Here is a 27,674-nt window from a genome sequence, read left to right on the forward strand (position 1 = left end):
CCAAAAGAGATCTTGGAGCCTGCCATGGTTGCCAACCTTGAGTTTGACACATCCAAATTGTAGCACATTGTAGCAAAGAATGTACTAAAATTCTTTCTCTCAGATTCTAAAACTTGCCATTTTATACCCATATACTGATGTAGGGAAGAAAAAGAGTAGCTAAATTAAGAGACTGGAGAAATGGCTTAGCTGTTTAAGTACCCACTGGCATAATCATAAGATCTTAAGGCTATCCAAGACCCATGCAAAAGCCAGGTACTGTAGTGTATACCTTTAATCCTAGCACTGGGGGACAGAGACGGGCATAGCAAACCAATGATCCTCAGATATGGTGAGAGCCTGTCTCAAAAACTAAAGTGGATATTGAAGGTCAACCTCTGCTGCTCACATGCATGAGCATCTACATAGACAAATGTACACATCCCCATGAACACAGGCAACTAACACATACACACACACACACACACACACACACACACACACACGTATGCACACTCACTCACACACTGCTAGCTAAATTACCAAACAGTTAAACTCAGGGTTGATTCCACGGTTCCGGAAAGCAAAAGGTACAAGTTTCCCATTGTTCATTCTATCCCATGAAGATTTTAATGAGTCTGTGACTGGTAAAAAATGAAAATACATTAGCAATAATAATATAAAAGTCATACACTAATTTTATTCCATGCTTAGAAGACATTTCAGAAAAACATGGTTCTCTTAACCCCAAAATGACATCCTCTCGACACATCCACGTATCGATCTCCTTCTCAAGTGACCAGCTGAGTTCAGTGTGAGGAAAGAAAGCTTATTTGCTTCTTGTCATTAATAGTTAATTGTTATGGCAGTCTCTCAGATGGGAGATGTGGGGTAAGGAAATTATATCCATCCTTTGTAAAAGTGCCGCAATATTATTAGAGGTGATCACATGGCTGAAAAATAAATGTATTCCTTGGGGGAATAAAGGGAATAGGCATGTAGATTTTTCTTTTTCGCTTCTCTAAAGCACTTTTATAAGTGGTCCACATGGGATAGTAAATCAGTGTTAATGCTTCACAAAAGCTCCTGTGGACTGGAACATTGTGCACTTGTGTGTCTCAGAAGCGGGTCTTTTGGAGTGTAGCACGAGTGCCCATTATTGAATTGTGTCTTTCCTCCTTTCTACAGTTGGTGTCTCTTGTGCCATTATACAGGGTTTTAGAACATTATTTTTTACATTACTGTGTGCTGCCTTCTCATCTAACACCTCTGAGATTTTGTGGCTTCCCTAAGTGGGGAGAAGAACAGAAGAAAATTGACCAATAAAGGTTAGCTGGTGGAGAGAAATCAAAAATGTAACTGCCTTAGAACACAGTAGAAAGACATAGGTCACATTGACAACATCCATTGAACAATACAACTGCTAAGGGGTTCCTGACTAACATGTAGAAAGCTGGACACTGATGTAGCATCTTAAATAAATACAATCTTACAAATATCAATCAATGTTAAATAAAACTCTTGAAGTTTTGGGTTATTTGGAGTTATGAGTTCTGTACATGGCATCAGAGAATATTTTAGGTTACCTCTTGTGTTCACTGCTTACATTTGTGACCTTGAGCATGTCGCCAAAGAGAGAACATAGTAAGAGACTAATTTAAGTGACCTAGCACATGCAAAGAGCTTAAAAAATTCAAATATTGTTAATAATAACCATAAATATCAACTCTGACCTAAATTTGCTTTGAGTGTCTGGGAAAATGTGATGAAAGTGGTTTAGGAACAGAATTGCCCAAGACACCTGGTGTACTATACCTGGAAGTCAATCTATACCCAAGGTGGTATTCATTGAAAACATTTATTTAATTGCTATAGCATTGACTTTTGATAACGCTAGAAAGCTGAACAAACAAAAATACATTACAAGCGCATACTTTGACTTACTTGATCAGCAGACTATAAATATTACTCATTTTAGTTTTGATTTTTAAACCTGTATGGGGAGTCTCAGATTTGGGAACATGTTTATTGAACTTCTCACATAAAATCAACACAAAGCAGAATTGAAAAGTGTCATATTTTGTAGGCATCTGTTAGTGGATGATAATGTCCCATGAAATTATTATTTCAGAATAGTGTCTTTCCTTGTCAGTTGGTTGAGAAACTATAGTGAGGCCGTCAAATGTGAGCATCTGATGCTGATGTTGAAGACTTTTGTCTTGTATTTTTATTGATGGGAGGTTTTATTATACTGTATCTACATCCCACTGTCTTCCTTATCATTGCAAAACTACAATGACACCTTGGTGCACACTGACTATGTTAGATGCCTCTCTGCACAGTTGTTAATGTGTTAACCTTTGGTATTAGAATCAACTAAATCAAATCCTGGTAAACGCTGACAAGGTGTGCAGTTATGAGATTGCCACAATGCATTCAGTTAGGTTTGATTTTTCTTACCTATGATATCTTAGAAATAACTGCTTGAGATCCTTTGTCTTTCTGTGAAAGACAGACACATAATTATGCTATTTTCTTAAGAGAAAAGAAATATTCATAGCACAGAGAGTCCCATTATCCTTTAGATGCTAGGTACACTTCTCATCATGGTGTTCTCACGCTCCTTTCAAAGCTATCTGTGTTCCTAGTACATTTATCAGAGAAATACTTTATCAGTGGGCGTTTCTAGGCAACCTAAGTTTTTGGTAAAAATTTCCTATTTATTATACATAAAAACAGTAATCTCATTAATTCAATGTTGGAGAAAATGGCATTTTAGAATTGATTCTAAAGTAATTGTTTAAAAGTTAAATGGTCATTCTATAAAACGTTTATGCTAATCATTTGCTGTTCATTTTGGCATGTACGTAGAAATTAAGAGAAAAGATTTCTCTGAAAGTAATGTTTAATTTTTTAAAGACTTGTTTATTTTATTTGTGTGAGTGTTTTGCCTGCGTGTGTGTATGGGCACCATGGGCATTGCCTAGCCCACTGAAGTAAGGAGGAGGCATCAGATCCCCTAGATCTGGAGTTACAGATGGTTGTGAGCCACCATGTGGGTGCTGGGAACTCAACCAGGGTCTCTGCCAGAACAACAAGTGCTCTTAACCTCTGAACCATCTCTCCATTTCCCGATGTTTGCATTCCGAATGACTAAATGGTATTGATATTACATTTAATGTTAGAAATTTGTCAGGCAGTTCCACCAGAGCAGACATTTAATAAATGTCTCCTGCAGACCAAATTCTTAGAACTGAACGGAGTTTGAGTCATCTCATCCAATCACCACGATTGCTAACTAATTTTTAAAGAGGTTTTTCATTGGGATACAGCTACTAAAAATAACTTCAGGGTGGGCCTACATGGTAGACAAGCATTACCTATATAAATTTATAGGGAAAGTCAAGTTTACAAAAATGAAGAGTAAAAGTCAATGACATCACTGGAAAATTACAGTTGTATTTATCTGACTGTCCATGGCTGTTTATCCTTTCTTTGTGTACGATCTTACAAAAACAGATCACAGATGTGTCTTCCATTTCCAAAGCTTATCTACATACGGTGAAAACTAACCCAGTAACATTCAGAATTCAGCGTTGTCCAAGATTAGGTAAAATATCGACAATGAAAATGTTCAAGTCATTTAGAAGATTTTATTGAATGTCTTCAGAGAAAATGAAATGTGAAATAATTCACTTAGTTATTGTGTTCACCTTTTACCTATCACTGTTAGATGAATTGGTTGTAATAATGAATGAAATTATGTCCCATCCTCTTGACATTTACTGTTGATTTGTGCTGAGGGCTTGAGTAAAAAGATGACGCTACCTGAAACTTCCCATAAAGGAATCAAAAACATATTGAATAAAAATGTATTCATCTAGTGTTAATGATGTGTAAGTTTATTGACTAGGGAGGGGAAATGTTGGTCGAAGAATACAGCTCTACCTAGATAGAAGAAATAGTTTGAGAGATCTATTGTGCAGCACAGTGACTATACTTAAGAACAATGTGCAAAATGGGCAAGAAGGTCATATCCATTAGAAAAATACTCCATAAGAAGAGACAGAAAATAAGTAACGAGGCCATGCAATAAAGTTTAATTTTTCACATGTAAGAACACTGTGGCTAAGCAAGCCTGACTAGATCCAGTCCTTAACCACGTCCCATTCTCTCATGATGCCATCTTTGCCACAAGCCTTCTGCTTTTGTGCTCCCCCTTTATAGTTACAGAGTAACAGCCACACCGCTATGTATCAGTGTTCAGAGAGAAAGGAAGAGGCATCATCCCCTCTGGGGCCTGTCACTTTTATAAGAGGACATTAACTGTGCCTGCGAGTGTCAGAAGTGTCCAATGTAATCATACACAGCTATGCAGGCAGGTTGTAAAGGCAAGGTTTTAGTTTTCAATAAAACTTTCAATTCCATTAAGTTTGATTTTCTTAACAATAACATATTGAAACAAACTAAGAGAACTTTTGTCTTTTCTTGAAAGATGGATGCATATGTAAGTTGTTGTGTTCAGGGAAAATATCTCCACATAAACAAATTAAGTAGGGCAAGAATAAATAAGCTATAGAAACAGAAAAAGAAGAAATTTCTGATTTGGGGTAAGAATTTCAATGGAAGAATCACTTACATTGGGGCTTTTAGGATAAATGAGATTTGGTAAAGGAGTTGTAAGCTACCATTCAGCCAGATAAGCACAGGGTGTATAAATGGCACATCATATTTAGAGAATAGACAGATGAAATTATGGTATGTGTTGATAGCAAAGTTACATGCTGAGAATGTACACAGACATTTCTGGATTCATTTATGAGGATTTTTATTGCTATGCCATAGAATTTCACTTTTATTATTTCCCAGAACTTAAAAAAAAATAAAATTTCATGACCCGGTAATGAGATTTGATGATTTATACCCAACCTTCACTGCCTCCTGTTCATTCTTTCCTATCACTATATTCCACATCCATGCCAGAATCTTTGATCCAATAGACTTTCTTTCAGCCATCACCATCTGGCAAATAGCATCCTCATTCTACATTTACACAGTGCCTCTTGCTATGAATTCCACTGAAGATACCACTTCTCCATCTAAACTGAAGGGCTACCCTGATTCAAGGCCCATCTGAGATACTATAGAAACACATCTGGTCACTTGGCCACATCTAGCCACTCTGTATTGTACTGCTAATAGAATCTGATGGACTTGCTATAGTTCTTTGTTGCAATGGATGAGGTGGGACAGATCGAAACTCCTACTCTGGATTCGTATGTCAGGAATAATGACTCAGCCCCAATTCAAGGAGGCTTTCACTTCAGATGATCCCAGATTGGCAGATGGTCTGAACCGCATTAAGATGCAAATGACTGGGTGCAGCTCCCAAGTTTCTTCCTATGTCCCTCTAAAATACTTCTGTAGTTGCTTATTTACCTCAAGCCCATGGGAATATGGCACCTACCAAGTCTAAGCAGGCCATAACTATACCTTCAATGCCTTGACCATGGAAGGGACCACATTAGTACTTCATAATCTCTCCATTCCCATATAAGAATTTTTGCTTTATACTATATTCTATTCCATGTACACCAACTTAATCATAATATTAAAAATATTTGTGTGTATTTTTTAAATGGTAGCCTGGTGGTTAAGAGGGTAGGCCCTAGAATCAAACTGTCACAGTTCAAATCTCAACTTACAAGGTATGTAATTTCAAACAATGCTCCTCAGTTTCCTCTTCTATGCCATGAAGAGCATCACAGTAGTGGTATTAAATTGTGAGGATTAAGTGAGCTAGTCCATGGAAATGCTTTAAGCCAATGTCTCAGATTAACTGACCTTACTTGTCAAATTTGGACAGTTATCTCAAGGAAGAAAGCTCTCACTCATGTTTGTAATTTCCAGAATTATCTGTTTGGAAATGAATGCATGTGTAACTTAACTGATTTTAGTAGTTTGTGGCTTGAGAAAGAAAAGCAACCACTGGCAAGGGATGGTAGTGGAACCAGGCTGATCACAAGCACAGAAAGTGACTGGCCCCATTGAGATACACCAGGGTCCAGGTGTAGCTCAGTGACAGCATGGACCAGGCCCTGTGTTGACTCTCAAGAACCCCCTCACCCCCCAAAAAAAAGGAAAGATAGAAAAGAGAAAAGAGCAGGGTAGGAAAAACCATCCCAATAAACTCCTGGAGTGGATGTAAAATTAACAAAAGTCCTTCAAAAATCATGGACTTTGGCTCAGTAATTGTGATTCTATAACTTTTCAAGAAAATTGAGAGATGAGCCTAATATTGCAGGATAAAATGGAAACAAATGTGTCAGTCAATAAGAATTAATTAAATTCGTTTTGGAATATTTACACAAGGCTAAGATAAACCCATAGTTTTAAATTTAGAAAATGTCAGTATCTGTTAAGTGAAAGCAAAGAGATGTCGTTATAGAGCACAAGGCCATTTCTGTTAAATACACACACACACACACACACACACACACACAATATGCTCTTATTTATGTATGATGGAACAAGCCTAGGGAGAGATGCATTAAATATTAATTACCAACTTGCAGTGAAAATGAGTACAATTTTTATTTTTTCATCATACCATGCTTTTCAAATTTCGACAGTGGACAATCTGGGAAAATAGAGTTTTTTGTGACATTGACCATGAAACTTGAGTTTTTACAAATGTCACTGCTATGACTCATGGTTTGCAGTCCATTCATGCATTTGCTCAGGCTTTCAGCAGACTGTCTTTGGATGTGAAGACATTGGGTGATGTGGTGAATGCCAGAAACCAGAAAGCAGGCTGCTTCTAACCTCGTTTCTATCATTAACTTTTGTCTGGCCTTGAACTAACTTTCTTAACTTTTACTGAACCGTATGGGTCCTTGTACAGTGTTGCTCTGAAGGGGTAGGCATGTTTATTTCTTAATTAGCTAGCATCAGTGATCTTCAAATGCTGAAACAACACAGCCAACCAAGCAGCTTTATGTAAAGAGAATGCACAACTTAACTAGATTTGACTTTTACACACACACACACACACACACACACACACACACACACCAGGATCACAAAATATAAAATTAAAGAAAGCACACACAGAGTCACACAACAGATCGATTCTTATTTAAATCTCTCTCTCTCTCTCCCCTTCCCATTCCTCCAACCCTCTTTCCCCTTTTTATCTCTTCTTCCTTCTTACCTTCTTTTGTGGTTGTTGTTAATACCCACCCTGTTGTATATGGAACTCAGGGCCTTGCACATGCTACCACTAAGCTGTCCACCTAGTCATCTACTGAGTCTCCCAAATGTCAAATGTTTGCACTATCTTGAAAGCAAGTACTTCCTTAATATTTTCACCCTAGTCTCCACATTTATACAGATACATTCATGCTTATGTGTGCAAATACACACACACACACACACACACACACACACACATCTTAGGAACTGTCAGGAAGATAGATGGCATGTGGTTACTCAGAATGAAAATCAATTCTGTTTCCTCATCAAATATGCAGAAATGACCTAACCATGCTCAGAAAGAAGGAACTTCACTGACTTCTAATGGATAATAAAGTCCAGTGTAGAATTTCTTTCCTGAGTTTTACTGATCTTATTTCTGTATGACCTCATTCTGTTTCTATGAACATTATTACTGTCTTTTACTTCATGCCATCCTGTAATAGAGCCAAAGGTACTGTATAAAAACCTACACGCACACGTGTCCAGTGATAAATCTTCTACTCATCTTACTATCAGCCTCAAGGCTCCATGCTCCAAATGCTTTTTATTAGGTACTCTGTAGCTAGAGTTTTCCTGCCTGGCCCACAGTCAGGACAAGTCTCTCTCACCTGCCAGTCCCACAGCCCCTCAGACCCGACCAAGTAAACACAGAGACTTATATTGGTTACAAACTTTATGGCCGTGGCAGGCTTCTTGCTAACTCTTCTTACAGCTTAAATTAATCCATTTCTATAAATCTATACCTTGCCACATGACTCGTGGCTTACTGGCATCTTCACATGCTGTTTCTCATCGTGGCGGCTGGCAGTGTCTCTGACTCAGCCTTCCACTTCCCAGCTTTATTCTCCTCCTTGTCCCGCCTATACTTCCTGCCTAGCCACTGGCCAATCAGTGATTTATTTACTGACCAATCAGCAACACACTTGACACACAGACCATCCCACAGCAGTACTCTTTGTTTATTTAATTGTCATCTAACAGATAATTTAAAAAAATACGGCAGGGATGAGACAATGTCTCAGTGAGTCAAGATGCTGGCCATCACGCCTGATGGCTTGAATTCAGTCCTCAGGAGGAGGAAACCAACCTCTACAAATGTCCTCTGACCTCCTCAAGACACGCATGCTCCCACATAAATTAATAATACATGTAAAAAGTTTTAATATCATTTTAAAAATAGAACTGCATTTAGAATTACACAAGAAATCATTGCCTTGTTATTACCGCAATATTCAAAACCACTTTAACTGCCTTACATTACATAGCTAACTTTCATTTTTTGCAAAATTTGACTCCTACACAACTCATCTCAATATACTCATCACTGTGTAATAGAATAAATCGAGTAGTATTTTTGTGAATCATGAAAGGACACCTGGGAAAATGTAGCTCCTTAATAAATTTTCTGTTTCCACAGACAGCTGCTTTAAGTTGGCGCTGCCGTGTTTCACGTAATTAGATAATTCTTTTAGTACTACCATTTGGTTCACTGCAGTGTGAACTCTGAGTGATCTAATACTCTTTCTTTGTTAGTAGGAGCTAAATTCATGGGTAATGATGCTTTCATCTGCACAAGCACTCTCTTCAGCAATGGGGACTAAAGACTAACTGACACAGGTTCCCAAGAAATAGTCTCCCTGGTAGCCACAACCTACTCTGCTCCACCTCCACTCCATCCATTTTCTCCTCAGAGCTTAAGGGATGGAAGCTGATTTTTCTACATGTAGGAGGAAGGTGTAAGAGAAAGTGTCCAGTCATGTTTTCAGTTGTCTGGATGGGTTTGCCTAGGTTCTTTAGAGAAACAAAACCAATAGAAGATGGGGATGTTCATAAATAATGAGACTGATTCTAAGAATTTTGCTCATGGGTACAGGGTGAGAATCCTAAGAGCTTCAGTCTTCAAGATGTTGGAGGTGCAGGGGACTCAACAGAACACTTCCAATTTGAGTTCAAAGGTCTGAGGGAAAAAAAAGAGGTTATGGTGTAAGTTGTAGCTTGAGTCCAATTCTGAAGGATTGACTCGAAGACAACCAGGCAGGGAGAGTGAACTCTCTTCCTTTCATAGTTTGGAGGAGCCCCACCTCCACTGAGAGCAACACTTAACCAAAGCTCCTGCTCCAGCTTTCAATCTCATTCACAAGTCCTGCCCCCCGCAGACACATTAAGAACAATGCTTAACTAAATATCTGGGTACCCTGTGGTCCAGCCAGGTTGACACATGACAGTGAGTTTCAGTATCGTAGAATCCATCTTCATACACTCAGACCTAAGACAATTGATTCCAGAGACACAAGGTTACTACCTGGCTGTTGCAATTCATAGAAGACCTAGTATAAAAAAATGTATTGATCTTATTATGTGGTTGTTTTTATTAGATTTCCATCTAACTCTCATTCTAATATTTCACAGTTCTTTTTAGAATTATTATTACTATGAATTTAAGTATATCTTCGCTGTATTAATAAATCTCATTTTGTGTGCCAAGGGAGAGAATATGTACCTGGGTTAGTAGACACCTGGCCTTAGGGAAAGTTGTTAATGCTCTTGAGACAGTTTGCTCATTAGTGAATGATATAGTAACTGTACCAACTGCACAGGGTTGTTTTGTTGTTTGTTTATTTTGTTTTGATACAGGATCTCCCTATGCAGCTCAGAAAAAAACCTCAAATGAGATCCTCCTGCCTCTGCCCCCGAGTGCCATAGCTTTAAGTGTACACCACCACATCCAGCAGGGCAGTTTTAAAGGTTAAATAGTCAAGGTTTTCTGTTTGTTTGTTTTTTTAAGATTTGTTTTTTTATTATGTATACAGTATTCTCCCTGCATGTATGCCTGCACACCAGAAGAGGGCACCAGATCTCATTACGGATGGTTGTGAGCCACCATGTGGTTGCTGGGAATTGTACTCAGGACCTCTGGAAGAGCAGCCAGTGCTTCTAACCTCTGAGCCATCTTTTCAGCTTCCAGTACTCAAGGTTTTAAGTATAAGCACTTAGAGTGACCAGGACATAACGAATGCAATTGAAGTATTTGCTCATCGTTATTCATCATGTAAAGCCTGATGTGTCCAGGTTTCTTCTTAGTCTTTTTTTTCTCCTGTTCTAATCCCTGGTCCAATGTGGCTGCTAGCTCTGATCTCTCTGTGTTATTGCTTCTTACTCTGTAAGCACTTGGAAAATTCCATATCATGTTCTTCAGCCACAGCACAGAAAAGAGAACCATGTGTCTCCACTCCAGAGGGAAAGGAGAAGATGGTTCAGACAAGGGATAAGTATGTTTGATTCATGGGCCTTGTGTATTTTATTGTTGATCTTCTTTGAATTGTTATCGAAATTAATGCCCACATTTACTGTAGTCCAACAGTACACTTGGGCATTGTGTTTCCAGACACTTGCTGCGACTCCAGGTAGATTGACAGCCTAGACATCAGAGAGAACAGAAGCCTGTAAGCCATCATGCATTTTAATTACATTTCTGTGACTGTTGCTTTTGTCTGACCTGTCACGATGTGTCTGCTGAGATGATGATTAACTGCATTGCGTTCCTTAAGGTTTTGCCCCAAGACCGTCCCTACTATGTGACAGAGCACTGTGACTTGGATTATTTAGGGTTCCATACATTGACAAAGCAAAGTTGGGACTGGGCTCAAACAAAACCCACCCTTCTCTTTGAGACAAATGATGCATCCAACATTTGGGATGTTCATTTTCTCATCGTCAAGGATATTTTCTGATAGTATTTCCCAGAGGGAGTGGAATACCTGTTATTTAATGAAATTCTTATAATATAGCATATATATATCACATGAACACATATTGCTATAGGGTAAAAACAAACAGTGCTATTAACCCTTTAATATAATAGGTGATATTTGTAGGGCACATATTAACTTCTCTTATACCTACCACTTCTTTGAGAAATTATCTGGATGGGGCTCAACCTCAGAAGATGAAACTATTTCAGAGGAAACAAATGTGTGATGCTTGGATCTCATTTGAAATCTTCCAGTCTTGGGGAATTGAGAACAGTGTACATAAATGTAAAATAACACATGGCCTGCCATATGTCAGGAATTAGGTGTGCTTTATTTAAGTATATATAACATTCATATGACATATATATGCATGTTCTCTTGGGGAATTGAGAACAGTGTGTGTACATAACTGTAAAATAACACGTGGTCTGACATATGTCAGGAATTAGGTGTGCTTTATTTAAGTATGTATAACATTCATATGACACATATATGCATGTTCCTAACACCATGCCATGTGGCTAAATGGTTTGTTTGATCTGCTAATTACATTGGACTTTACTTTGAAGATAAAGGTTGATATGTATGGAGACAGTTAGGAAGGCAGGTGGAGTTTAGACTCATTTCCTCCTATCAAGGGATTGATTGTCCGTGGAACCCCTGTATTCCTCAGCTGGAACCCCAAGAGACTGCTCTTTCTTATCTCATTCATTTCGCTTTGTCATTTTTTTGCTTTCTCCATTTATTTTCATTCTTTGTTATTTTTCTGTTTTCTTCTACCCATTTATCTACCAAAAAGATTTGGGCAAAGAAAGAAAGAAAGAAAGAAAGAAAGAAAGAAAGAAAGAAAGAAAGAAAGAAGAAAGAGAAGGAAGGATGGAAGGGAGAGAGAAGGAAGGAAGGGAAAGAGAGAGAGAAAATAAAAGAAAAAAGAAAACTTAAAGAGGGTTGAAGGTACAGCACAGTGTTGTAGTGCTCACTTAATGTGTGTGAAGCCAGCCTTCTCAGAATAACGACTTTAAAGTCGCAGGGACTGTAAAGGCAAGTTTTAGTGCTGACAAGAATCAGGAGTAAAGACTCTGCAATGACTTCATCTGTGATGATTAAATTTCTCATGGGGATTGACTAACAGTAACAACTTCTAAAAATTTTTTGAGTACCTATGCAACGGGAGTTACAGTAGGTAAAGTAACTCTGACCTCATACACACATACACAAAAAGAGTATTAGACGTTGAGGTGAGGTGTCTAGCAGAGGGGTATGAAAGCCTCAGAAAGTGAGGCGAGAAAGGGCCTTCTTTCGATTGCATCGTTAGAATAACTTCTATTTCCCATGAAGTTGGAGAAGAGCAAGATCCTACAATGCCGTGAAAACTAGGAGAACAAAGTTTCCAGGGGGAAAGGGCAATCCATTGTGTCAAGCCGCTGCTAAGAAAGACAGGGATGTACAGCTGTCTGGTGCATGTGGCTCTATAGGGCCACACGCGATCTTAACAGGACTGGTTCCTTTTCAGTCTCGGGACACTGTCAGATGAGTGATGAATGAAAGGCAGATAACGTTAAGGTACAGGTTATGGCTGGTTTGCTTGAGAATACCTGTGTGAATAGTTCTCAGAAGCCAACATTTTTTTTTCCTCAACAAAGGAAAAGAGCAACAGCTAACAAAGAGAGTCATACCGTATGGTTTTATTTTCTAGAACGCTTACAAACGTTTATACACTGGCAGAAAAAATCCACCAGCGATGGAGAAAACGACGACGACGCAGAGAAGCAGCAGAAGGAAGTTCTTGAGAACAGGACACGGAATGGGAGCCTAAGTGAGGGGATTTGTTTGTGATAAGAATAAGAAATATGTCTCTTGCGGCACTGAGAGGCTACCACAACCACGCATTCCCAGAGAATACAGTGCCTGGCGTACATCGGAAACTCGTGAAATGTTGGCTGAGTGAATCTTGTAGGCGTCCAACCCAAACCAAGGAAACAGTATGAACCAAAGACACAGAGGGCATGGAGGAGTGCAGAGGGGGCAGGAGAACTTGGAAAGTGGTGTGACTTACGCATGCTCCTTGATTAGCTGTTGCTTGCTTGACCCGCAGTAGTGTGTCTTTACGATCCTAATCAGACATCCTGTTTTTTTTTACTCAAACTATAGTTTTTAGTATGAGAGCATAGTCTACATGGCATCTAGTTAATTTGGTTTTAGGTTTATTTGATATCTATTGTATTCCCTTAATAATGTAAGGCTCAAATGGAAAAAAATGTTTCGTACTTTACTAATTCATTTTTAGTTGTGTAGAAGGGCATCTAATTCATTTATCTAGGCCTGCAATTTCCCTTAGTTTCCAGGATTATTTTTAGCACTGATAAAATTACTGATTATATTAAATAAAAAGACGGATTTGCAGACTACATATCGATTTCACCTTAAAGGCAAAGGTGCTAATTGGCATTTGGCAAGATCTAATTTATAGTTATATACACAATGTTTGCTTACATGGCTACAAAATTATAAATTAACCAAAAAATATTGTCTACTCTGATAAGGTTTGTATACACTTACTTCTATTATACTTGGCAGGGGGTCAGGAGGAATAGAAGACAGATTATCTGTTAATAAAAATCTACAGAATATATTTTGAACATACAGAAATCACAAGAGTTATTTTGAAGATTTGTTACTTAGTACTTAATCTCCTCAGAATCTCAGACACCCAGAAGTATTAAAAAATCAAATTCTGCACAGAATAGCCATCAAATAAGATGATTTTGAATCTCAGACACCCAGAAGTATTTAAAAATCAAATTCTGCACAGAATATCCATCAAATAAGATGATTTTGAAAACCAAGCATGTTTTAGATTAGGGTGATGGTTTTCCTGATGGCAATGAATCCTGTGACGTTGCCTCTGCCTTTGGAGTAATAAAATGATAAAGTTTAAAGGTCTCATATGTATCTCTAGTTCAAACGCAATGCAAACAGAAATGGTGGTTATACGCATTCTAATGGAGTGTATGAATAATGAATGATGAGGTTATATTTTATCACACAGTAATAAAAGCTGAAAATAATACACTCAGAGGAATTTTGATGAGTTAATAACAAACATAACAATTTATATAAATTTACCCTCACACATTCATGGGATGAAAGATGATATCATTTTTTTTCTAGCGATGTTGTGAAGTTTTCATTCATGTCTTGTTAAAAAGCCATCTTTAGTTGAATCTCATTTCTTCTTCTTATGTTCTGAAGCTATTCCAATAGCCTAACGATTCAATTGAACTTTCCTTAGACTTCAAAAAATATTTGATCATAGTTATCATTTAAAAGGTTTTTCTGGACTGGGGAGACGGCTCCGTGAATAAAGCATTTGTCAGGCAAGCATGAGAATCAGAATTCAGATCCTTCAGAGGCAAAGAATAGAGGACCACTGGGGCAAGATTAGCTCGCTGGGCTAGTAGGAATAAGGTAGAGAGAGATTTAAAAAGGACATCCAGGTTAACCTTAGGGCTTCTGCTTGCATAGGTATAAACATGCACATGCATCTGAAAGACATGTGCACACATACTACGTGCAGAAAGAAAGAAGAGAGAAGAAGGAAGGGAGGGAGGGAGGGAGAGAGGGAGGGAGGAGAAAGAGGGAGAGAGGGAAGGAGGGAGGGAGGAAAGGAGGAAGGGAGGGAGGGAGGGAGAAAGGGAGAGAGGGAGGGAGAGAGGGAGAGAGGGAGGGAGGGAGGCAGGCAGGCAGGCAGGCAGGAAAGGAAGAAAGATTTTTGGTTAGGGGATAGAAGATTTAATTTAAGAGCACAGTGAAGGGGGCTCTGGATGAATGTAATTTAAACTGCAAGGCTAATGAGAGACAGCAAACCAATTGAAAAGTGACTAAGAGAATAGCATTTTAGAGTATGTAACATCCCCAAAGTCAAAAGAAACTCTTATTGCCCTACTCATTACCCCATGGCCATAAGACTTCCCTCTCTGCTACCTGCCTCCACAGTGTCCCTGCATGCCCACTCACACAGTGCCCCTGCACAGTCACGCCCACAGTGTCCCTGCACGCCCACTCCCACAGTGTTCTCGTACACCCATTCTTGCCAGACACCTGGTCATCTTCAGCGTGCCCACTCTGATATTTCTTGGGAATCCCTCAACAGCACCAACATTTCTTTAGTTTCATATGGCATGTGCCAAGGAGAGGTTTTCTGCTCTTTTTCCTCAGGACCACCTACTCTAGAGCCTCTAATGCCTAGGAAATCGCCATAGTTGTTAACAGTGGTGATGGCGTCCTGTGGCTGTGTCGGCTTTCAGGACTGGTGGTGATGCTCTTGATATCTGCACCAATGATGCTGCTGAGGCCCCAGATCTGTGGTACATCATCACTGGTGAAGCTGTGTTCTGGGGCACCAATGGCAGGGGAATCCTTCTCCTGCCTCCCCCGCGACATTAACATGTTTTCCTTTGTGTATGCACAAAACAGCAAAAGAGCGTGGCAGTATGGAGTTGCATGTGGCATATGTGTGCGCACTCACTTCAGTTTCATTGCGCGGAGTTCTGCCGCAAGTTTTGACCTGCTTCCTCAGTTTTGCCTGTTTCCTCCCAGGTTCTTTTTTTTTTTTCTTTTTTACATTTTATAAAATCTTTATTGACAAATAATTCACATAGTATACAATTTGCCTATTTGCACAATTTGATAGACTTTAGTCCAGCATCCTCATGGTCCCATGACTCCATCACCACTTTCTATTTTAGAACATCACTGTCTTCAATTTCATACACACATATAATGTATGGTGATTACATTCCACCTTATTTTTTAAATAAACATAATATTTGCAATTATAGTCATTTTTAAGTTCACATTTCAGTGGCATGAATTACATTCAAGATATTAATTACACTCATTAATCCCCCTTTAGAGACCTAGCCCTCACTTCTGCTAGGGAAGGTTCTTTCATGAGAAACTCCTTCACCATTCCGAGACTTAGGGCTATTTTTTTTTCTAGCTCACGAGTCTTTGTTTCCGGCAGATCATTCTGAATCTGCACATGGACAGACCATTATTTCAAGGGATGCACATAGTCATTTTCATCTTATATATTGGAAAATACAGAGCTGGAGAAATGTCTCTGTGGTTAAGAGCACCTGCTGCTCTTGCAGAGGACCTACCGAGTTCCGTTCCCAGCCTCCACACCAGGTGCAGGCTCACAACCTTCGAGTAGGTACAGTAGATAATACATCCCGGATAGGAAGTGTTAAGAGAAAACCTTCAAGGAGGAGGACAGGGCCAGACAAGACAATGCTTTAAAACGATCTGGTTAGGAAGACCTCTGCAAAAGTAGCGTTTTAGGGGAAATCTGAATTGAGCGAGACGCTGAGACCCACAGTTTCTAAGAGTGAGGCCCCCAGTGCAAAGGCCTGTAGCTAGAGCGGCCTCAGTGTGTAGGAAGGGAAGAGTAGAATAAGGGGCTCAGGGAGGGGTCTTCAGCTTGCTATGCAGTCATGAGACCCTAAGTTCAGATCCCTAAAATCCGTGTAAACGCTGGGTAGATGTGGCAGTCTATTTATAACCTAAGTTTTGGAAGGCAGATCTCTAGAGCAAGCTGGCTAGCTCCACCGGCCGCCTCAGGCTGCTCTGGGTTTGACTGACGCACTGTTTCTCAAAGAATATGGTGGAAGATGCGTGGAGGGAAGGTTTCTAACAGTAACCTCTGACCTTCACATGCACGCGTACAAACATGCACTCAGCATGCACGCGCACCTATGTATGTACAAACACACATGCACACATGGACACACACACATGCTCTCATACCACACAGATATACACAAGAAAAGAGAAAAATACTGGCAATGAGGGGGAAACGGTAAAGATGGAGGCGGGGAGCTGCTAAGACAGGGCTCGAATGGGGCCGTGTCAGGTTCTAATTTTATTCTGAGATACCCCCCAGAGAGTTTTAAGATAGTACTGACATGATCTAATTTGTGATTTAAAAAAAAAAAAGTCACTCTGGCTTTGTGCAGAGGCAAACAGAAGCTGGAAGCGGAGGCACCGATTAGAATCTGCCTGCCACTCTGATCCACAGTGATGGAATTGGGGTCGCAGTGGGGGAAGGTTGCTGGAAGGGATTTTGCGGTGACTGCTGTTCCAAGGCAGGACAGATTTCAGTTAACGACAGTAGGACATAAGAAAAAGAAAGAATGATATTGTGTTTTTTGTTTTATTTTGGGGGTTTGTTTTATTTATTTATTCATTCATTCATTCGTCGTTCATTCGTTCATTCATTCATTCGTTCATTCGTTCATTCATTCATTCATTCATTCATTCATTCATTATTACTTGAGCACTGCAAGACTCATGGTGCCCGTTAGAACGAGGAAGAGAAAAGTGGAAGGAGCCAATCCGGTGTGAAAGTGGGTCCGGGAGGAGACAGAAGGTTAAGCCTGACATCTAAACGGGTGTGTCGGTCTCCCATTGGATGGGCAAGCCTTGAGTTCTCAGGGAGGAGTTCCGCCGGTTAGTTCGCGACTGCGGTTTGGAGAAAGAGAAGAGGGTAAGGACCGAGCACTACGCTCCCCAGCATATAAGAACTTGGAAGACGAAGGGGGAAAACAAGAGTTGGAAAGAAGTGTTGAAGGGGAAGCAACAGGGGGAGAGAGAGTGTGAGGGCTTGGAGCTTAGTACGGAAAGACCATCAGAAGAAGGGAGGAATTGTCTGTGAAGGGACACGATGCTGATGCTGATGCTGATGCTGCTGATGCTGATGCTGATGCTGATGCTGATGCTGATGCTGATGCTGCTGATGCTGATGCTGATGCTGATGCTGATGATGCTGATGCTGATGCTGATGCTGATGCTGCTGATGCTGCTGATGCTGATGCTGGGTCAACAGGATGGGGACTGAACACCGAACACTGGAGGTAGCGACCTCACATTTGATTTCCTGGCAGCCAGTGCCATAGCCGGTACTTAGAACCCGCTCCAAAGCAGAGTCCTCACGTGGGCCTCACCAGTTCCTCACTTGCAGGGCCATGGTGAAAAGTTTAAAAACACGTGATAAAAGCTTGCATCTCTCCCCTTAGTTTGTACCTGTCGCCTTTCCTGTGGAGTAGTAGCCCGCTCGATTCTGTACATGGCATGCTAACCACTCAGAGAGCCTAAATACTAATGGCACCCAACAGATTATCTCACCTCACTCCATCCTAAAGGCACAAAGATTCAAGTAACTGAGAGGTCTTAATATCAGCTTTTGCAATGTCATGTTCCAGACCCAGAAAAGGTTATCTGGAATGACTACAGACTTCCTGCTAAGCCTGCTGTCACTTTGGACTCCAGGAACAGCAGAGCCTGACGGACAGGTCACCCCATGAGACTACCTCCCAGGCAGGTGCAACCATGTCAGTAAAACTGCATTGACCCCGCCCCGAGGCTAGCTTGCAGAGCCGGAACTGAGACTATTGAACAACCAGGCCACAGTCTAACCAAGGCTGCTTATTATGAGACCTCCTCTCTCCCACTGCCCCAATTCTTCTTCTGTTTAAATCTAAATCTTCACCAATTGGCCATTTTGTTAAAATCCTTTCCCGCTGTTTTCATATTAGTTTTTCTGGTTTGCCTTGGAGCAAATGGCTGGGCCTGACGTGTTGGAAACCCAAGTATCAGGCCTCTGGCTTAGGACTCTGGCAGACAGGAAAAGAAATCAAAACAATAAATGATGCAATGTTTTCTCTTAGAAAGGGGTAACATGAGGAACGGTAGCTGGATGAGAAAACCTTTTGGTGTGTGCAGCTTTACATGGTTTTTTTTTTTTAATCAGTCTCCACACTGTAGCCCAGGCTGGCCTAGAGCTCACTATGTTTTTTTCTTTTATTTCACACACAGATTCTTCTGCCTCTGCCTCCCATGCGCTGAGGTTATGTGTGTATGCCACTGAGCCCCAAAAGCTTTGTTTCAGTATGAAGATGATCTCAGGACATCTGATGTACACCAGAAAGATCTAGTAGCCAGGGGCAAATTAATGATAGAAGAGAGAGAACTAACCAATAGTTACCTCCCATTGGCATGCCAAAATTTATTTATGCTTTGGCGACTGATGTTCCTTAAAATTCCCTCTGATTTTTTTAAAAATAAAATTTAGCCAGTAAAAATCTTAATACTTAGTGTTTGTTCACTGAACTCATTTCATTAAGATACATTTTCAGGTGGAGAATTATTGGGTCAAAGATCATGAACGTTTTAATAGTATTGGGAGTGCTCTGGTACTCTTGAAATTTTAATTTACCTTACTACCAGTAATGTATAAATAATTAAGTTTTATTGAAGTCTTAGGAGAGTTATGCCGTGTATCTTTATGTCATAGTTTGGTAGGATCCTCAGAGTGTTTAGATACTCTTATCCTATGAGAATGATGTTAGCACTTTATAGACAAAGAAAATGTTTTCATTTCCTTTTTCGCAGCTTGTTTTCAAAATAAATACTTCGCTAGTAGTAATAATTATAACCATCATTTATTTTGAAACATGTATTAAACCCAAATGGTATGGTAGGGAAAAAAAATTAGTCTTTGAATCAGACCAGCATATATTTGAATCTCCAACTCATTACTTGGGCTTCTTATCAGTCACTTTAATTTCCTCTTCAATACATTTGTGAATATTAATCTCTGTTCCCTAAGTCATAAAGAGAGGTAAAATTAGATATCTGTAAGACCCCTGTTATCCAGTGGGAAAATTATTCATGAACATAACATCACTTTTAAAAGAACTTATTTTTTTTCTGAAAAGATCTTATAAACATACTATTTTCTTTTAAAGGAAAATTTTTTCTCATGCAACATACCTGGTCCACAGTTCATAAAATTCTCGTTTTATGGTTTTGCTAACTACCACAGGGGTGGGGGTGGGGGAACCATGAATTTCAATGCTAGTCGATTGTTGAAACAGCAAGCACCTGGAAGGTCTCCTGGGAAAGCCCAGGCTGTGGCTGCAGACCAGGGATCAGCAGTGTCTCTGGAAATAGTAGCAGCCAGTTAGCTCCAGGTGACTAAAGGAGGCGTCAGCTCAGCTCGCAGGCTTTATGATTAGTCCAACTTGCAACGGTGAGGGAATAGCAGGAAGATTACAAATGGAAGTTGGATGCATCACAACACTCAGTCAGGTGCCAATCCGGTAAGAAAATCCATCGGGATGGGTAGCGGGTGGTCTGGGCGATGCCGTGAGGTTGCGAGCATAAACACTGACAGGTATTTCTGTCCGCGGCTATTTAAGTGAGTCGGCAGAGAACCTTCTTATTCTCAGAGAAACAGATTTAGCCTCTTAAGTCTGAAATGAAAAAAAAAAAAATAACCTTATGCAGTTGCTCATGCGTCTTTACAGTAATGAGTCACTGTCCTCCGGAGTCTCCTGCAAAACTGACAACCACCCCCAAAGAATGGAATTACAAATGCATCCATTTGAACAGAACCCAAAAAGTTTCATAAAAGATAGTAAGGGAAGCAGATGTTTTCTCTGTTTTGTTCAGTGTATTTCCCACACTGGCATTTGGGGAAAGATGACCGCGTGTATGATAATTGGAAAAGAGAAGAAGGGTTACAGTGAGCTAAGCCAGGAAATCTAGACATTTTTACAAAGAGGGCATCTGGGGTCCCACCTTTACATGCAGACTTCACTAAAATGCCGGTCAATATCTTCTGTTGTGATCTAGTAAAGAGACTGATGAATAAAAGTTTTTGATATGAGACGCCCCTGGCCTAGTTCCCATCTGGGAATGGCAGTTTCGCTGTTTTCCTTCAGTGAACCAAGAACCTTGGCTTTTAAGTTTTGTAGCTCTTACAATAATTTTGGCCCTAATTAAAAATTCTTTTTGAATTCATTAGTTTGTCTGCATAGAAACCAATATTCTCAGATAAAGAGAGTCTCACAAAATGTTTACACAGAGATTTATTTCAAAATATATTTACTGAATTCCCATTGTGTTCCTGATACTATGTGCAGGGTCTGGGCCTACAGAGATGGAAAAATGGAAATTTAGTTTGAACATCTAAAATAGTATTAGTGTTTCTGATATTGGCACAAAGTTATGGACAATTTTGATTCTATCTGTGGTCCTTGAGAATAAATTAACAATGTAAAAAATAATGTAGTTGGTATTTCCATCCACCGTTATAATAAAATTGGATTGACTTCCTGTCTGATTCAATATTGCCAAGAACAATCACCCAGAATAGCCCAGATAAATCATTTGACTTGAGACATCAAGCTCCATTTCCTATAAAATACTGGGCTGCCAGATTTTTTTTTTCTTGTGAGTGGACCTCTAGTATGAAACCTGAGCAGATAATAATGTAAAATGAGGGCCAGAATTTCAAAGTAGCATTGGAGGTTTAGCAGCTGAATTTGAGACTAAGGAAAAAGAAGGGAGTTTTCAATGATTTTCTTTTAGTGTCTAGCATACACATACACACACACACACACACACACACACACACACACACACACACACACACACATATATATATATATACACATACATATATATTTAATATGAAAAGGGTTTACTACTTATGTAAAACTTTCACTTACTAGACAGCAAAGCTCCAAAGAAGGTGTATCTTTTTAGTTTCTTATACCAGAATATACCTTCCCCTACAGCTTCCACAATCTTCAATTTATTTTCTAAATGATCACCATGAATCACTGTTAATAACTGATGTAGAATTGTACAGTCTAAAATTAACCATTTCTATCTTTAGCTGTAATAAGGAAGAATATGCTATATATAGCCTCTTTTTTTTTGAACAATTCATTTGCTTTGATAGGACAAATTGATAATTAAATCACAGATAGAGCAATTCTAATAAACATCACAGCCTCAGTCCTACTAAAAGGAAAAAAAAAGTCTCACTGTAAGGATTAAGAAGTGCCAGGATGAAACTGGCACAGTCATGCTGCGTATCAAAGCTTCGTTGCAAACAACACTCAGAATCCTGCTTTGCTAGAAATGAGATGTCTCTGAAAGTGCTCATCACTGAAATAACACATTGTGGGAAAATTATATGGTTATTATGATGTTGCCATCTCCTTCCGCAGATGAAAGAACCATGGGCATACTAAAACTTATTCCACGCTCTATCTTTATTCACTTTAAGTTATGCAGAAAATTGTTAATGCCTACTGTGACAGAAAAATAATCAAGATTACCAAGGACATTCAACCACAGCATTTTTAGTTGCATCTCAAAAACACATGCCAATAAACCACACTTCATTTTTATCACGTTTCTTGGAGAATTGTGCATCGCACCAGATGAGGGAAAGCGGAGTCTTATTACACCCACTGAAGTGAAACATGAACTCCTCCGTGGTGGGAATCAAAAGAAACGTGTGACATCCATCCATGCAGGGTTAGACTCCAAACCACTCAGATGGTGTTTCAGAGCCTGTGTGGTCTCCTCCCTTTTCGTAGCTCAAGCTTTCATATGTGATCACTTGCAAGTCTGGAAATAATATACCCCTGTTATCTGAATACTGGAACATTAAAAAAAGGAGAGATAACCATCTGACACTTTTATTCATATCAAATAAAGCACCAGTGGCCAGTATAAATTAATAATTCCTTCATTTTAATATGGTATCTATATATTTGGTGGCTTAAAACAACTTCAGTTTATGACTAGAAAGCAAGTTCTCTAGGGGATTTAAGGCTTGTAATTTCTCCCTTGGATGTCTGTTTCTAAGCGGTTCTAGACACCATTTAGACATGAACCTTGTCTTCATTGGTATTGGAGGTAGGGGTGGCATGTCTCATTTGTCCTTTCAGATGTGCTCTGTGAGCGAAGCACTCAGAGCAGCGATAGTTAGAGATTTGTTACCGTTTGTTTATTCACTTGTCTGCTGTTCTGTCCTTTGGTTATTGTCGGGGTTTTGGTGGTTGGTTGGTGGAAACAGAGTCTCTCTATGTGGCCCTAGCTGGCCTGGAACTTTCTATGTAGATCAGGCTAGCCTTGAACTCACAGAGATCCTTCTTTGCTGAGATCAAAACCACGCACCACCTCACCTGTCAAGTTTTATTGTCTTGATGGGGCGCATCATAGAAACCCGAGTGTATCCGACCTCGTTTTTCCAACAACGTTTGCCAGTGCACTGTTTTTTCTGCCTGGACCCGGTTCAAGTCACTTTCAGCTCACACTCTGGCTGCCATCTTCTGCCCCAGAGTGAGAAATGCTGAAGGGGACTAGGCCCTCTGGACACGGAAGACGGTTGTTTGGCTCGAACTGTTTGGGGGGCACCTAGGCAGGGGGATCAGGATCCATCCCTGGTGCATGGGCAGGCTTCTGGGAATCCGGTGCCTATAGCGTGATGCCTTGCGCAGCCTTGGTGCAGTGGGAAGGGGCTTGGACCTGCCTAGGCTCAGTGTGTCAGGCTCTGCTGACTCCCCATGGGAGACCTTGATTTGGGGGATGTGGGGTGGCTCGGGAAAGAGGGCTGGGGGTGGGAGGAGGGAGAACGGGGGGGGGGGTCTGTGGATAGTATGTGGAGTAGAAAATTTCTTAATAAAGAAAAATAATAAATAAAGAGAGAGAGAGCACAAGGAGTAACAATAGGTGAAAATAACACAGAAGAAGAAACAGAACCAGGGAGATGAAAGTAGACCTTTATTGACTGGAACATAAAATAATGAGACTTGAAAAGTCTGTTGAAGCAAGGTACTTGCTGTTACATGCGCTTACTATACCCAGGATACATTTAATTATGGTTAAGTCACAGCTTTTCTTCCATCTTGAACTTTGCATTAAACCTCTATTTTCTTCAGTTTTATCTGTGTGTGTGTGTGTGTATGTGTGTGTGTGTGTGTGTGTGTGTGTAAAACTTTAATATTCTACAAGTTTAAATAAATGCAAATGCAAAATCACAATGCACAAGAATGGACATATCCTAAGAGTATGCAGTATAAATTCTGTAATTTAAGTAAGCTTTTTCTCCTCCGGTGAATATGCACTCAGAAGGTCAAGGTTGTCATCATATATGCCTATTATAATTACATAAAATTTAGATTTCGGGAAAATGTATATAAAAGGGCTAACTAATAAATTGAAGAAATCTTTGGAGGCAAAAGAGAAAAGCTTATCACAGGAACAGATAAGAAAAAGAGGGCACTAATTAAGAGGTAAATGAAATGGAGGAGAGAGATTAATGAAATAAAGAGGAAACTAGGTTATAAAGGGCTTTCCAAATGAATCAGCTAAGGGATTCTAACCTAAGTTGCTAAATTTGGCTGCTTTTTTTTTTATTGGCAATTAATTTGCAGTGGTAGAAAAAGAAGCAAGAAGAGTATAACTTTAAGGCAAGGATTATAAAGAATCTTCCATACCCTGGGGCTGAACTGGGTGGAGAGTGAAGGGAGGCGGAGATCCTGAAGTCAGAGGACCTTCTTAAAACCTGATATTCTGACTCAAATATAAAACAAAATGTATCATTTTTGTAGAAATGAAATAATTTGACTTTTTTGTTTTCTTCTTTTCGGATTGCCTGATTGACTTTTGGCTAAAACTCACTGATACATGTAAAAATCAGTCAACAGAAACCCTGCCAACGCAATCAGGTCACTTCCTGCCCTGATATTATTAATCGTTCTAGTGAATAAGCTTTAGGCCTCCATTTGATCAACAAAGTCGCTACTCTATTTCTCTTTGTTCTGAATACCCAGAGAAGTAGCGCACTAAATGAATTGTTTTCAATGTTAATATACACTAAATTCATTTTGGAAAAAGCTAAGTTTACTGGGACCTTCCATCTGCCCATTCTAGCTACTTTTCTACTTAAATTTTTATGTGTCTCTCATAGTTTCATAGGTTATTCTCATAACAAAGAATGCACATATCACCCCCATTTGATAGATTAAGAAAGTGGGGTTCCTGGAGAGTTAGAATTCAATAGAGATTACCCACTCCAGTTTGAACCCATGTCTTTCTCATCATTCTGTATTCATAACTATTATTTGTTGATGCAGAAATATTCTTATTTGGTATTTGCTCATCTACCTGCAGCTTCTAAACATGCAATCATAATTATTTGTTAAATTATCCTGTCAATACAGTAATTTCAAAAGCAAACTGGACAAAAGTTTCCAAATGTGTCAACACAAAAGTCAGAGACTCCTGAATATTGTCCCTATCCCAAGTCTTACCTTTAACAAACAAGAAATTTGAATAATGTCTTCTCACTCACTGCTAATCATTACTTCCATCACAAATTGTGTTACTAAATAGCAAAGAATTACTTTGTTTTTTTTTTTATGTATGTGCATGTGTGTCTGCCTGCGTGGGGGCACATGTATGTGAATACAGGTGTTCATGGAAGCCAGAAGTGGATGTTGGATTTTTCTGGAACTGGCATCACAAGCAGTTGTGAGCCACTGGATGTGGGTGCTGGGAACTGAACTCCAGTCCTCAGCAAGAGCAGTACATACTGGTAACCACTGAACTACCTCCTTAGCCTCCAAATAAATTAATTTTGTGACCCATCACTACAATAAAAAGTGTATGCCCATAACCAAAACAACAGGAATATAGAAATCCCATTAAGTTGACGTGGAAATTGTTTTCAAAATGTCTCAAAACTCCACTATTGTTATCTATTGTGTTAAAGGGGTAGTTCATCATTAGTGTGGGGATCTTGAGATAGATTAAGCCATCTGGGATGCTATTGCCGAATTATAAACATCAAAATACTTACAGCTGGGATGAGAGGCAATGTTCCTGGATGCTCAATATCCTACTTTTGTCCTTTTGTTCTAGACAAAACTTGTTCTTAACTTCATATGCCTGTATTAGTTAGGTTTATGTTACTGTAGTGAAACACCATGACCAAAGATAACTTGGGGAGGAAAGGCTTATTTCATCTAATATTAGTAGGTAATAAATCCATCGGGGAGGAAATTCAGGGAAAGAATTCAAGGCAGAAACCTGGAGGCAGGAACTGATGTAGATGCCGTGGAGGGATGCTACTTACTGACTTGCTCCCTATGGCTTGCTCAGACTACTTTCCTATACCACCCAGGACCACCTGCCCAGGGCTGGCATCACACATAGTAAGCTAGGCCCTCCACCATCAATCATTAATCAATAAGCTACCCCACAGGGTAGATTGCCTGCTTTTCTACAGGCAATCTGATGGAAGTGTTTTCTTAGTTGAGGTTCCTCTTCCCAGATGACTCTATCTTGTCCAGGTTGACAAAAAAATACTAACCAGAACATATACCTATTCTAACTACACTAATACATCAAAATGGATTAAACATCTACTGAACATCAGAAATATATGCAATTGTGCACGAAGTACTCATATGGCCTCCCAGTGGCTTGGAAACCACACTTGAGCATCACTAACAATTCCTATAGCCTTTCCATGATTCACATTTTTCTTCACAAATGCATGGGGCCATAATGACAAACCATTTTTGGAAACACTACCCCTGACTTCTGTATCCCCACATACTGATTTCCTTCAGCCTCTTTTACCTCAGGATATTCCTGTGTTGAACCCAAGGCAAACTAACAAAAGAACACTTATAGAGCATTTGGGAGGTTGATTTGGATCAGATCTTTTATTCTGGCTCAATGAGAAGTGATGTGTGAGTCCATGATGCAGCCTTTGTGTTTGAGTAGGCCAAGAGATAGCACCCTTCTCCTCCCAGACTCTAAAGGACAGAGGATGCAGGCTTATGAGAGCAAAACACACATATGCTTGTTGATAGTATGATGTATGATGGAAACATGACAGAAGGGTATGATGAGGATATTCTCCTGTGACTCTATCTTCTTAGAAAGATGCACTCATCAGTTACAAGCAGCACTGGTCAACTATAGCCCTCTTCTGTGGCTATAACATGAGTGTGTAAACAGTAGCAAATGACAAACACAGAGTGATGACATAGGATTGAGTGTCAACCACAAAAAGCTTCAAATGAATGGATGTTTTCTGCTCAGTTCAAAGACACAACAGGAAAACTGTTTTGGAAATCACCTGCCAATACAAATCCTAACTAAAGACAGAGGTCCAGTGACTGAGAATGGAGTCAGGAATAGAGACACATTAGGTCTAAGAAGGGGTTGCGTATCCTAGTAGACTTCTTTGTGGCTATTGGGAGACAGCATTTCTCTCAGGGATTTTAGGGATTTGGTACCCAATTTTTCCTTCTGTAGTGTTACTTTGTGTTAATATAACACATACTAAAGATAATCAACTTCCACAAGATAATCAACTTTTGCAAGTTTCAGTCCACAGTCAGTTGGCCTGTTGCTTTGGGGTCTTTGTAAAGGTGGTATAATGTAGAAGAGGCATGTAACAGAATGAATTACTTAAAACATGGAGACAGTAAGCAAAGAAAGAGAAGGTGCTAGAGCTTGGGTACTTCCGCCAAGGGCACCCCAGCTTGATCTAACTTCCTCCCACTAGGCTCCACTTCTTAAGGTTCAGGACCAAGTCATTAAGTCGTTAGCAGGTAGCCTTTGGGGGACATTTCAGATCCAAACTCATGCACATAGTAACTGTTTGAATGACTGGCTGCTATAGACTGTCTTAACATGCTCATTTAGAATTTCCATTACTCCTTGAGATGAAAAACTTTAATCATAGAAATGATGAAGTGGGCTCAAAATTCTTGCTAAAATACACCTTAAGCTCTTTTATGG

At 39.7% G+C, this 27,674-nt stretch overlaps 1 protein-coding gene across 2 annotated transcripts in view; it reads left to right on the top strand.

Annotated features, from left to right (window-relative positions):
- Positions 1-27,674, top strand: part of Ptprr (protein tyrosine phosphatase receptor type R) — a 241,688-nt gene that overhangs the window by 100,319 nt on the left and 113,695 nt on the right. The window contains exon 1 of one of the 2 annotated variants that reach the window (XM_052753405.1): positions 20,044-20,152. The exons of the other annotated variant lie outside the window; for it this stretch is intronic. Coding sequence (XP_052609365.1) covers positions 20,120-20,152 — 33 coding nt within the window. The 5' untranslated portion in view covers positions 20,044-20,119. Of the gene's footprint in view, positions 1-20,043; positions 20,153-27,674 lie in introns of those variants that run through there. 2 annotated transcript variants of the gene reach the window in all.

This window comes from Peromyscus californicus, unplaced genomic scaffold (genome assembly GCF_007827085.1).
Source record: "Peromyscus californicus insignis strain IS unplaced genomic scaffold, ASM782708v3 Scaffold_24__1_contigs__length_46423439, whole genome shotgun sequence".
Taxonomy (NCBI): Eukaryota; Metazoa; Chordata; class Mammalia; order Rodentia; family Cricetidae; genus Peromyscus; species Peromyscus californicus.